Below are 14,474 nucleotides of genomic sequence, written 5' to 3'. Positions count from 1 at the left end.
GTATTCACCCACGAAAGCTCATGCTCTAATATGTCTGTTAGTCTATAAGGTGCCACAGGACTCTGTGCTGCTTTTACATGAAATGAAAGTTTCTCTTGTCAAAATACTAGTGCCAAGAACCAAACAGTCTCCATCTTGCATGTAAAACAATTAGAATTTCAAAACACAGTGACAGTTTCTTTGGTTCTCATTTTAAACAATGGTTTCAATTATTATTTCTTTGCCAGTTAGCATTTACACTGTTAAATTTGGCCCTACAAATATGCCCAACAGAGCCCAACTGCAGACTTTTCGAGCACAGAGGAACTGATTTTCTATTCAGCTGTTGTGCTTAAAGGGGGCAGAAAACTGCCCCAGGAAACCCCCATTGCAAGGTCCTGCACCAACACGGAGCCACCAGGGTGACCTTACACTGGTCCTGTTCCCAGCTCCCGGGGTAGGAAGCATGGCCAGAGAGCACTGCTCTCTGGCCCAGGGGCCTATGGGAAACAGAACGTAAGTTTGAGCAGCCCTAGAGCTGGCTCTGACATCAGGGGTTGAGCAGGATCCAAGTGGCCCCAGAATACAGGGAGTGCAAGGAGGCATAAAGTCATCTTTCCCTTGCCACTCTTTGTTCCAGCACTCCAAGCAAAACAGGAAGTACTCGAAAATGGGGCCAAGGAACCTAAATGAATAAAGAAGAACGAACAGTTAACTGAAGAACCCATGGTGTTCAGTCTGAGGGTATCCAGCAGCAGTTTGTCTAGGAATTAAAGGTAGTTTCACATTGAGGCTGCTGATTGGGCCATGATTAGGGCCCTACCAAATTCACAGCCATGAAAAACGCATCACGGACTGTGAAATCTGGTCTCCCCCTGTCAAATCTGGTCTTTGTGTCCTTTTACTCCATACTTTACCGATTTCATGGGGGGAGACCAGTGTTTCTTGAACTGGGGGTCCTGTGCCAAAAGGGAGTTGCCGGGGGGGGGGGCGTCACAAGGTTATTTGGGGGGGGGGGTCGCCGTATTGCCACCCTTACTTCTGCATTGCTGCCTTCAGAGCTGGGTGGCTGGAGAGGGGCGGTTGTTGGCCGGGCACCCAGCTCTGAAGGCAGCACCCCGCCAGCAGCAGCACAGAAGGAATGATGGCAATACCATACCATGCCACCCTTACTTCTGCACTGCTGCCTTCACAGCTATATGGCCAGAGAGTAGTGGCAGCTGACGGAGGGCCCAGATCTGCAGGCAGCGGCGCAGAAATAAGGGTGGCAATACCATACCATGCCACCCTTACTTCTGCACTGCTGCTGGCAGCGGCTCTGCCTTCAGAGCTGGGCTCCCAACCAGCGTGGCACTGCTGTGCTCCAGCTGCCCAGCTCTGAAGACAGCACCGCCACTGGCAGCAGCACAGAAGTAAGGGTAGCAAGACCGCAACGCCCCCCACCCCCATAGTAACCTTGCGACCCACCCACCCCACAATGTCTTTTGGGGTCAGGGCCCCTACAATTAAAATACTGTGAAATGTCAGATTTAAATAGCTGAAATCATGAAATTTACAATTTTAAAAATCCTATGACCATGAAATTGGCCAAAACGGACTGTGAATTTCTTAGGGCCCTAGCCATGATGCATCTGTCAATGAAGCTCCTGTGCTCAGCAGGCCATCAGACATATAGAAGATCTTTTCTGATCCAGAACATTAACATAAATATCCATTATGAACAATCACCTTGCTCTAAAATGCACAACCTTTAAAGTGCATTGTAATCAGCAGCTAAGTAAACCACTGCAGGACAAGGAAGTATCTCCATTTTACAGATGGAGAATCTGAAACAAAGGGGATAAGACACTTGCTCAAGGTCACAAAGGGAGTCAGTGTCCTGCTATACTATGAATAACTCACATCATTTACAGCTCCACGGCTGCTCTCACCGTCAGAGTCTGCTGACACCCCTAAATGACCTGTGTGTCCCCTAAGACAAAGGTTCAACATACTCACGCAGTTGTGTGTGTATTGTGAGGGTGAAGTAGGGAAGGAGAGTGTATCCAATTTCCTTCACAATGAAAACTGACCTACAGCTGACAGTTCTGTAGGTGTGTGTGTGTGTGTGTGTGTGTGTGTGTGTGTGTGTGTGTGTGTGTGTGTGTGTGTGTGTGTGTGTGTGTGTGTGTGTGTGTGTGTGTGTGTGTGTGTGTGTGTGTGTGTGTGTGTAATCTCTCTCTACCTAGACATATTTCTTAACTATATTAATTTTATAGTGTGACTACAAAACTGCAGGGCAGAAACTCTATAATTGAGAGATGAAGGAGTAGGAGGCTTGGAGGAAATGGCAGAAGGTCCCAGAGAGGAATCAAAATTATTGGCAAGAGCTGTGGAAAACACAGACATATAGAATTATAATCCTGCTGGTGAGCCACCCACAAGCTACTGGCAACACCATGCAAAAGTGAGGACAGTGGCTCATCATACAATATATATACAAACCCTTGGCAGAAGACTGGGGAGGAGGGTGGAGGGAGAAGGGAGAAGAGCCATTTGTGTGACCAGCTATAGACTGGAATTAGTTTGAGGCTGTGCCATTGTCCCCTCTCCAGGACTCGCTTGTAGGGTATCAAAAAGGCTGGGAGGCTGGGGCAGTGGTAAAGAGATAGAATGAGAGAACACTGACTAAAGAATCTGACCTAAATTGGAAAGGTAAGTAGCGATATTAAGTGGCCAACTTGAGACACGTTCTCTTTACGATTAGCATAGGGACCCCAAGCTCCTCTGTAGAAGTCAGGTGGATATGACTGTGCAGCTGGGAAAAAGCAGTTAGCATGCATATGCTCACGAGGCAATCCTTGCATGCCACCTTCCAAAGTACAAAGCAGTGTGGAGTCTGAGCCGAATGGAGTCCATAGTGTTTCATTAAGGGTGGGTGTAACAATAACCTGAAGTCTACTATATTAATGAAGGTAATAAGGATATCAGTAGGTGTGAGCACACATGAAGATACCGGATTGAGAGCCTCAAGGGGAAGCACAGAGGAAATATCACCATTTCCTCTTTCACTTGCTCTTCTCAGAGCCTATAATATCATAATTAGAGATGCTAAGTACTTCACTGAGGCCTGTGCAATCTGTGCTGCACTGTAAAGGAAGATACCGCAGAAGGCACACAGAGCACTAATTCCTTGAGGCCGTGCTTGAGAATTTAGGTTTTTGCATGTTGCAGCAAGATGTGAGAGCGCATGCTTCTGCGGAGTTGAGAGTCAAGGTCAACGGCCATGTCAAAGGCTTGTCAAGGGCTAACGTTTCTCTCTACACAACCAGGAAGAAAACCAGCAGCTGTGTTTACAGCCAAAGATCATGTAGAAAAAAAAATCTCACTGGTGCAACTGAACCGGTTATAGCACTCGTGGGAATATATTGCTGAACCCCTTTACTATAGACAAGGCCTTAGGAAACATCTATACACAAAAGATCCATGTTCTGTGGCAGTACCAGAATGAGTGTCATGGCACATGAAGTGAACCAACGTAGCAGTCAAAACAATGACACAATCATAAGTAAAATTTCAAAGAAGTGGGTACATCAAAGGAATTAATGGGTCTGGGGTGTGGCAGGGAGGACAAGGTCAAAAACAACAACAAAACTCCCCATAAAACCAGGGCCATGGAGGGCAAAGGAAGGATCCCCTACTGCACCTCCAAGAATTCTAACAGCAATAGCAGTAACTATTTTTGTAGGGTCTACATAGTGTTTCTGTAGAACCAGCATTCAGTTTTTTTTAAAAAGCTTTTTCCTTAGCTGTAAGCATTGCTGCTTACATAAATTAATCATGCTGATGCTGATGCTTCAACGATACAATAGGGGTAAGTTTGCCTTATCCTTATTTTATTTATATATAAATAAATATGTATGGAGAGGATAAGAAATCATAAACGTTTGCCAAATAGAAAGGGACAAAAACTGGTTTGAAAATCATGCTTATTTTCCAACTTTTAAGAGGCAGGGTTAAAAAAAACCCAGAAAGTTAAAATTAAAGCAAATCATCTGCTGCAGGTGTACCAAGTTTATTATATATCCTCTGTACTATTTTCAAATATGTTCCTACATGTCTATCCTGGAGATCTAGGGATTTTGATACATTTTAAACAATAATTAAGGCAAACAGACAAATAAACAATTACTTGCCCATTTAAATTCAACCTCCAGTCCTAAATATATTATTTTGTTGGATGCTTCCAATCCGCAAAATATCCTTCAACCCACCCCATCAACTAAAAGCCCTAGAAAGAATGACTTTGCAGCTTGCACTGAAAGGGCTGTGCCAGGCTAAGGGTGAGAGCGATGAAATTGGATGCGTGTCTCCGTATAAGACAAATGTTCCAAGAAGTACTGAATCTAAACTGGATTAACTAATATGAGAGTATGAAGTTAGTAGACATTCAAATGCAAAATGGTTAGTCAAGTTAGTTGGCTCTGTACCTTCTCCTATGAATGGGAGGCTTCCTTATACCATCCCCCAGAACTCGCGTTGAACTGAAAATGAATCATGGAAAGCGGTCAGAGATGAGAATGGAACAAAATGAACAAATGACAGCTGAAGGGAAAACGCCCATTCCTCCCACCCCGCCCTTCTCCCCCCAAAAAAACAAACAAACAGCAGAAGGAAGGAATGAAAAGGGGCGTATAAAAAACTATAGCATTTAAGGGAGCAATGCGTCTCCTGTGAAGTTATCTTCCTCCCTCTATTTCACAGTAAGGCCTTGTTACTGAACAAAATATAACGGCCACTGACAATGGTTGCATATAAGCAGGTGCCAATCATGGGTCAGCTGTACGTGTAGACGAGGACAAACTAGTCAGTGCTAGTTCAACAGCAGCCATTGTTAGCATCCCTCACCAGCAACAGATCTATGTGGCAGTGTAGACAAAGTCTAAAGGACCATCAGTGAAAAATCTAATTTTTTCTTTCCTTCAAAAGGGCATTAAAAACATGGCAATTAGTGGCAATCTGACGGCATGGCAATGCTGAAAACATGGTGTGTGACTGCAGTTCACGAAGACATCCTCGAGCCAGCTATAATCCAGCTAACATGGACACAGGAGCACGATTCCAGTGTGGGCTAGCCACCTGAGTAACTGCCCTGGGTTCCAAGTGCCTGTGTACAGTCCACCATGAACCCTGTACTGCTCCATTAGCTGTACTAGGTACGTATGTCTATGAGCTGCAATCCACCCCAGGTGAGATGTGTAAAACTCAGTATGAACTCTAAGAATTACCAAGGATGAGCAAGCTCCATTGGAGCCTTATCAGTATTCTTCATGAGATTTATAAAGGGAAAAAAATGTTTTTAAAACCATATTTAAAAGATATTTAAGATGCTCAACAGGTTTTGTCTTTTTCTTCTTCTTTTAATAAAAAGATTATGCTCCACTAATATTGTACCATAGAAATACAGAGAATATCAAATCTGTTATTCCCTGCTTTTGCGAGAGGATGCATGGGGGAGAGTAGCTCTCTCAGGGCCTGGTCCAGGTTTCATTGTAGTCAATGGAAACGCTACCTTTGACTTGAGTGGAACTGGATCAGACCCTCAGCCCTTAACAGAAGGGATGGAGGAGTTAAATCCCAACAAAAATATTCTAGTTAACTAGTTCTTAGCAAACACCAATCAACCAAATAGAGATTTGGGTTTGAATAAAACTTAATTTCCAGGCCTTTATGCATCATAAATAAGCAAAAAGGTGCAACCCCGCAACTGGTTTTTCCTTTACAAGTCACCTTTCAGCCAGACATACACCCTTGTCTATTGGTGGCTGTGTACGTGAAAATATGAAAATAATTCCTCTGTTTCTTTACTTAAAAAAGAATATATCAATCATTTACAGTAGGAATATTTTCCCATGTCACAAACATCCAACCTGTGCCATCCAACCTCTGATTCAGAAGTTTTTAACACCATCTGCTTAGCATTAGCTGTAACTGCCAAATATGCAGAGTTTATTACTCTCAGAAATCCTTACATAATAAGTTCAGTACATAAAAAGTAAATCTTTCTAAATGAATTTATGAGCTTATAGACTCAGTCTATCATAAACTGGCTTTGATCTCTGAAGCTGCCTCTCTTGCTGTTTCAAAATATTGGTGTGATTTTATTTGTCTGTGTGTCATCCTGGGACCTGGGAAGAAGTCCAGAAATGGGTGACAAAGTCATGTAACAAAACAAACAATGCATATTACTTTCCGAGTACTGAATGGTTTCTCAAGTTTAGCTTTAGAGGAAATAAAACTTATAATTTAAGGATCTATAATATCTCTTCAGTGCGTGAAAATAACATCTAGAAATGTCAAGGGGATTTATGCACATGCATTAAAGGATGACATATCTCTAAATCGGGGTCATCAAACTCTGCCCTCTGGCAATTTACCAGGAACCAAAGGACAAATATTGGTTTTAATATAATGCAGACGACTCTGGCCATGTTACTTGTTAATACGGAGCTGTGACCCATGAAAACAACAACTCCCAGCAGTCAACTGATGATTTAGTTGGGTTTGGTCCTGCTTTGAGCAGGGGGTTGGACTAGATGACCTCCTGAGGTCCCTTCCAACCCTGAGATTCTATGATTCTATGACTCCTGATGGACCTGCAGTCTCCAACAAGCCACACATCCATATTGCAGATGAGGGTCGTATACAATATATGTGACTTAGGGAACAATCTTTGACCACCCTGGCTCTAAAGGGATGTGGGTCCTATTTAAATCAACAGCCAAACTTACTTGGTTTCAACAGGACCAGGATCTTAAACGACTATGTAAAACTAGAGTAACTTTTGTGCGGTGCAAATGAAGAAAGGCTGATACGCGTAAGAACACGCTGGGTACAAAGGGAGTCAGAGAACTTGATAGTTACTCAGAATGCAGAGGGCTTACTTCTAATCAGTTACGTTATGGGTGGAATTTTTCTGCAACTAGAGATCAAGGGAAGAGTGGTTCTGGAAAACAACATTATTTCTTTTCACAGTAGTTGATGTAAAGAGGTACATGGGTTCCCTAGTCTTTTCTGAAAGGAAAGAAAGCTGAGGGGGAAACTGGAAGAACACCCTAGGCATAGGGTCTGTCCACTTCATTCAATACTGCAATTCTATCAGGAGTCAAACTGGAACCCATCCATCCCAGTCCCAAGACTGAAGGCTTATATTTTTCCATTACACCTTACAGCCCACACAACACCTTAATGTGAGAACTCTACTGATTAATAGTGGCTGTGTTTATTCTGTGGTCACCTAGATTTAACACTCAGATAACCCATCCTTTGGCAAAACCCTCTGCATAGGAACAGGTGGTGATAATTTACATTGGTCCAAGGTGTTTCCATTCACTTCAATGGGCTCTAGATAAGGACCTAAGTCCTCTGAAAAGCTAAAATATATTGTAGACAAAGTACTTTTAATTCAACGTGTAATTAAAACCAGGAAGATTAGTTTGTTGGACGGCTTTTTCTTTTTTCTTTTTTTTTTGTAGTAAGCGGTTCTCTCTCTCTCTCTCCTCAGAGTTCATGGAATGACCTCATTTTTCTGTGCATTTTTGCACATCCTTCAAATGCCAATCGCAATGCCCACATGCATGTGCTTATGTGCGTGTAAACAGCTTTAAACAGCCTTTTTCACTCACCTCCTGTGATTGATTTCTGCCTCATTGGCAGCATTCTTCCCCGGCCCCCAGCTGTGCCGTCGGAATGGTGACAGTGGTCGCATGGAATTTCTTAATACAGAGGAGTTGGTAGGCACTTCTGTAATACTGTCCATCTCTTCTTCCATCTCGCCTGAGCCACCAAGTTCACTCTCCCGTCCCCCTGCGGCTCCCATGTCAACGCCGTTTCCATCCAGACTGTGCCTCTCCTTAGGCCTGTTGAAGTTTAGAGCATGTGGAAGAGATGTGTCACTCCCAAGAGAGGAATTCCTCTCCAAAGAAACTGTGTCATCTGCCGATGAGCTGGAACTGGTGACATCGCAAGCAGACTGTTCCTCTTCAGGCTGTTAAAGCAAAAGTAAAAACATGAACCTTAGATAAGAGATCTCAACTGACAGCCCTGGCCAGAGCCAGTCATCACAAAAGCTAGGCCTGTTCCTTCTTATTTGTGCAAGTCACCCTCTACAACTTTGCTCCCTTGTTTTATCCTAGCCAATAACTCATCCTGCTACTGTAAAGTTGGGCTCCCTACTCAGTTCTGCCAAGGCAATCCAATCCTGACACTACAGCACTTCCTGCTATTCTATTAATGTCCTTCTCACAGTTCTGTCAATGCACTGTAACCCTACAATGTAGCTTCTTCTGCATTTCCAATCGTAAAGCCTTTTACCAGGATCTGTAAGCCTGCCAAATACTTATGTAGTTTAAATGATGGGCACAGATGATTGCTAGGTCATATGACTTCAGTCAGCAAACTCAGTCCTCTTTGTGTGAGCTGAACCAGATTTGTAGCTTCCAGTCATTACAGCAAAAAGGGTGGCAAACTGTTGCACTGCACCATACAGCACAAACTGAACATTAGTCAGTAGCATAAAACAAACACACACAAAATGATTAGTCCCCTCCCCCAAGCACCTTCCATTTATCAAAAAGTTAATGTCAGGATTTTCAGCATTTGTCAAATCCAACTATAGTTGAAAAATACTGTTCCACAGGATTGGCCGCCTTGTGGGACGGGTCTTTATTCATACTGTAATCTTGGGTTTAGCTTGCTCCAAAAGCAGTGAGTGGAACCCCGGCTAGCTCTATTCACCTATCGGCCACTTTCTGACAATGCACCCTAAAGCGAGTCTATGATTATCCTGTGTTCCCAGGGGCTAGTATAAAACACACAAGCATGTTGATGACATCACTTTCAGACTCAAGGCCAATGGGGAAAGTTTCAATGTATACTCCTGCAGAGCCCTGCACTGTATCATTTAAAATAATAATATTCAGAATGATCCATCCAGTTGTATATAATGGACTATTCACCAAAGCCACAGTGGCTAACTGTCTTCAATTATCAGAGGGGTAGCCGTGTTAGTCTGGATCTGTAAAAAGCGACAAAGAGTCCTGCGGCACCTTATAGACTAACAGATGTATTGGAGCATAAGCTTTCATGGGTGAACGAATACCCACTTCGTCAGATGCATATGACATCTGACGAAGTGGGTATTTACCCACGAAAGCTTATGCTCCAATACATCTGTTAGTCTATAAGGTGCCACAGGACTCTTTGTCGCTGTCTTCAACCAGCAGGCTCACTGATACTCAACAGGAACTGAGCATTAGGGGAGCTGCAGTCTGTCAAATCTCATTTGCAAAAAGCTAACAGAATACCAAATTCAATTGTCAGACGAGAGGTGTCCCTTTACAAATGCAACAGACAACAGTAACGAACGTGAACACAAATGCTGTTACCACAGTCCCACTATGGGGCACCTCAAAGTCCAACATCACGGGCTCTTTAAAAATCAGTCAATTAGACCACTTCAGAGTCTGCATGTTTCTGTTCTTCATTTGTACTAGAACAAAAATATCACCTAAAAGCTGCTATGGCGATTAAAAACGGAGTATGAGGTGTCTGAAAACAGTCGTTGGTAAAATACCCCATAATTTAAAGAGAAACCTTACTGCCAAGTTTGGTGGGCATTAGCCCTGCTTCTCATATCAGTTTAATAAGTACAAGATACATTTTTTAAGACACGTATTAAAGAAATGCTTCCACATTCTTTCCCACAATCACATCCATCAAAAACCAACATCCACAGAGTAGACTGCATTAGTAATACCTCCCCCCCTGCAAGTATATATTTTTGGTTGAAATAATTCAGTGATCTGTGTGTCATGATAAGGAATATCAGCTATTAAATATCATTTTTGTGTAAATATCCTCTAGTGACAAAATTAGGGTTAGGAACAGTATATTACAGTACATTTTTAAAATGAGGTTTGGGGTAAAACAAAACAAAAACAGAAGAAAACTGGAGAAGCCGCCTTATAAAGTCACTGGTTTTTTTTTACATCATTGATTATGAGAACTTGGCATTTGCATGTCATGGTGACAGTTTATTGAACTGCCTAAATCCAGACAAATTACTTAGTAGTCACGATGAGAACAATATTTGAATAGAGAAGGAAATAGTTTGTTTCTTTTTTCCAGGTCACAGGAAGCTGTTGTCATAATTAGGGCAGTGTCCCTGAAGGGAAGGAAGATTGCATCCTGGCTGACCACCAGAAGGGTGCAGTTAGTTAAAGGACATTAATCCTGGATGCAAATGGAATGGATGTAGTGCAAAACTGTCAAATTACTATGTTTTGCTGCCTAACTCTAAACCATGCAAAGGGATTTTTATTTTCCAAATGGAAATAAATTTACTAAAGCAAAACATCCCTATTTAAAAAACAAAACAAAAAAAAACCAGAATTACTTTCCCTCATATATGTGCTTGCTTGTTTCTTAAATTGCAGCTGGACAGAATCAAAATATAATTTAAAAATTATAATTATAACATTTGGTTCATTTATGGTTTTGCCTTTATCTCTTGGACTAGTTTAGTAAAAAAACAAGGTGCAAGTTGCTTGAGCCTCCAGTGTACAGTCATGACTCTAATATCCCTCCTGTTCTTCAGGAAAAGTTCTCCTAAATAACACTGATTTCCTGTTTTAAAAAAGACACTCCCTTCCTGTAAGACAAAGCATTTAAAGAGTCAAGACTAACAGGGACACAGTGTGGCCTAGTGAATACAGCACCAGACTGGGACACAGGAAACTAGGATTCTATTCCCAGCTCTGCACATGGGTGATCTTGACCAAGTCACTTCACCTCCCTGAGTCTCAGTTTCTCCATCTGTAAAATGGTGATAATGATACTGACCCTATTCTGTAAAATACTTTGAGTTTTATAAATGAAAAATGCTGTAAAGGAAGAATTATCATCATCATCATTATTATTATTTAAATGCTCAAGAACTCTGGGCTGCACATACTGATCTCCAATTTCAGAATTGCTCTTGAGCACTGAATTATACACACTGTTTTTTATTTCAGGATTCCCAATCAATGTAAAAGGGCATCTCTGATTCACAATGAAAGTGTAGCTTGGCACCTGTACTTTTCAATCAACTATTATAACGGAGATTTATTAACTTAAGTAAATAAGATGTTAAATCTCCCAGGAAATATTGCATATATCAGGCTATGGCTCGCTAGACCCATCATGTCTGCTCTCCCTAATTTGCATAGATAATTAGAAAACCATCAAAAGCTGCATTAGGAATAACAATGATAACTTGAAAATGAAAACTGTGCAGCAGAGGAGATTGTGTCTGTAGATGGGAATCATCATGTTGGAAAAACCTGTACAAGATTTCAAAACCTGGAATGCAGAAAATGCAGAAAACATCCTCTTTTAGCCCCGCTTATCAGCTGCATGTAAATTCCCTAGCTAATGATGCAAATGCAGAAAACAAAACCCATAACACAAGACTGGAACCTCTCAATATCACAAGGCCCGATAGTCATAAGCTATTCATCATCACCACTATACAGAGGGTTTTTTTTTTTTAATTTAGCAATTTTCCATCACAGTAGATTAAAAAAAAAATCTATGTTAATAAAACTTGTAAACTGTGCTAGCAGGTCAACAGACCACAACTGCTTACTATTCCTTCCAGCTAAGGAACTCAGGTACTCAATTCTAACCCTGCTGATGACCCAGTGTTGGGGGTGATTACTAAACTAGATATGACCCTGGCTCCCAGGTGTTCGCTCATTAAAAAACAAACAAACAACCCCCCACCCCCCACATCATCATACCTTAGCTCCTGGGAACTTTTTAAGGAAGGCAGATTAATTAGGGTGATGGGAATTTTACAATCACAGAACAATGTCACATGGTCTTAATATGTGCCAAAAAGTGGGAGGGTCTTAACATTAAAATTAGAAACAGTTTCCTTTGTTTCTTTTGTGCTGTTGTTCAGGGGAGTATGAAGATTCTGGGGAAAAGAAAGAGATCATAGATGAAGGTAAAAAAGTTAGTGAGATGGGGCCATAACCCATGAGGAAGTCTTTAGGAGAATCCTAACTCATATTAGCATTTTGGAAAGTGAAGGCCAACATATCTACTCGTGACGATCATCACTGTACATGTACATATATCACTGACTATGTGCAAGATTGAAAGCTTTAGGAAATACTCCATAGGATTTCTCTTCCTTTTCCAGTGTACCACAGCTTAAATTGTTAGACTGTTGTGTGGCTCAAAAAGATAAGGAATACAGTCTCAGGTGTGACCTCTGGCTCACAGAGGTCATCTGCTTAATAATATCTGCAAGGGCAGGTTCACAAGCTGCATGGTGACTTGAAGTGTCAATGGGAACTTAAAAGCTAAGATGAGCAAGCAATACCAGTTATGCCCCAGGAAGACAGAGTTACACAGACGACAGGAAATGGCCTTAGACAGCATTAATCATTCACAGAAGAGAATGTTGCAATATCTGCCTACTGCACAGAGAGCTCTCTAGAGAAGGAGGAGGAGGAGGATGACTAGGCTATGGGAATAAACACTGGAATAGAGCCTGACATTTTGCTGGAGTCTTAGGGCTCATTGTCTAAATGACACTTGGATGCCAGCAACTGCCAAGTATCTGAAGAAACAAGTCGTGCTTTGATGATAGGGTCTCTAACTGAGGAGCTCTTGTTTCTTTGGCACGTGATGCTCAACCCTGCATGTGCCAATCAGAACAATATGGAAGATGGGTAAAACACAGTCATGAGAACACACACACACACACACACACACACACACACACACAGTCAGGTGCGGTCCCAGGCATCTCGCAGAGATTGACTGCTCAGAGGACCTCAAGCCTCTGGAGCCCCTGAACAGAAGCGGGGCTTAAAATGGATGAAATGTTAACAATCTTGTGGAGGCCACAAGAATTTCTGATGTTCACAGGAGGCGCCATATAGCCATAGGCCTGCTCTGCCTACAGTTTCCTGACTATATTAAACAACTAATATTGGATTTCCAGCCACTGCTATCATTCACTTCACTGAGTATTTGTATAGTAACTCTTGCTATGAAGAATGGATGTTTCATACAGCAAACAGCTGCTGCACCAAGCAGTTCAAGTGTAACTCCATCCAAAGGAGAAACAAGAACTTTAGAATAAATAATAATCAGGAATGGGCAAAATCAAAGTGCTCGAGGTTTTGAGACCCTCACGTGCTTTCTGTTTTATTTAGGATTTTTTGCTGTTGTTCACACAAGTAGTTCATAAACTTTTTTCTTCTATAGTTTAAATAAATTCCTCTTCCCCCCACTCCACCGCAATTCAATTAAAACAACATTGACCTCGATAAAGGGACGCCTGTGCTAGTTACTAGGGACAGAACTACCTCTAAGACAGACAGGCTATAAGAAGTCCTACAGTATATGCTGTGCTTGAGCGCTAGGATTTCTCTCTCTTCTTTACTCATTTTTGAAATTAATTCTGAATTGGTTTTTCAGTCTCTCCACTTTCCACTCAATTTTTCACTCTATTTTTTTTTAATCCCTGCTCCTTTTCCACAGTATTTCCTATAAATTTAACAACACAGACCCTGATACGTAAGAACTGGTGTGCACATCACAGAATTCCTAGCCCGACCTGCCTGTATTTTGATAAGTCTCTCTCCCCTGCACAAATTAGTCTTCAATTCCTAAACCAGAACTCGTCAACATTTGGGACTCGAATTGGGAGAGTGGTCTAGGATATACTTAATGAATTTAACCCCTTGCTGTTCATGTACAAACCTGACAAGAAGCAGGGCAGTGAGCAGATTCTGATTTTTATAACGTTTGTCATTCAGAATCATTTGCTGAATGGGTTTCGTGAACATTACGGGTCATTCATCAACTATTTGCTGTGACTACCACTCAGGATTTGCTATGAATAGCTCTCTATTTATGCTGTGTCTTTGGTCACCTAAGTTACATGATCTTGGCAGTGCTCCAGAGCTGGACGACTCCCAAACCCACAAACACTTTAAGATGGTCACTCAAACATCAAGACTTGTGTAAATGCATATTCTCACCATAGTTTCTCTGAAATACGGCAATATTCACAGCGTTCTCCATTTTGAAAACTTTTTTATGGACACAACGTGCTGGTACTAACATTTGTGAAAAGTGAGCAAAAAGGGCCACAGCTGCCATCTGATTGGGGTCAGTACTCATTCGAATGAATGTTCAAAAACCACTTCCTTTTTAAAACTCATCTTTCCCATCTCTAATTGGGACCCTGGGAAAAAAAGATGAATGAAAACCAGAAAAAGCTACTGAAAGCTTGATGGTATTGATGAAAGCTTCTGGTATTTATAAATATACAATGGATGGAGGCACAAATGTAGTAAAGAGGTGTCAGACATATAGGAAGGAGAGAGACAGGGAAAAGGGAACTCTTCTGTTTAGATTTGGAGCGTTAGCAGAGCGGAGACAAAAGTGCT

At 41.8% G+C, this 14,474-nt stretch overlaps 1 protein-coding gene across 14 annotated transcripts in view; it reads right to left on the bottom strand.

Annotated features, from left to right (window-relative positions):
• Positions 1-14,474, bottom strand: part of AKAP13 (A-kinase anchoring protein 13) — a 337,762-nt gene that overhangs the window by 76,430 nt on the left and 246,858 nt on the right. For 12 of the 14 annotated variants that reach the window (XM_039490381.1, XM_039490379.1, XM_039490382.1 and 9 more), the window contains 2 exons: positions 7,644-8,005; positions 4,449-4,502 (listed from right to left, as the gene is read on the bottom strand). In XM_039490381.1, the coding sequence (XP_039346315.1) occupies positions 4,449-4,502; positions 7,644-8,005 (416 nt within the window). The remainder of the gene's footprint in view (positions 1-4,448; positions 4,503-7,643; positions 8,006-14,474) is intronic. The other 2 variants (XM_039490389.1, XM_039490394.1) reach the window with 1 other exon arrangement.

This window comes from Mauremys reevesii, linkage group 10, assembly GCF_016161935.1.
Source record: "Mauremys reevesii isolate NIE-2019 linkage group 10, ASM1616193v1, whole genome shotgun sequence".
NCBI lineage: Eukaryota > Metazoa > Chordata > Testudines > Geoemydidae > Mauremys > Mauremys reevesii.
This window is presented reverse-complemented; position numbering and strand designations above follow the sequence as displayed.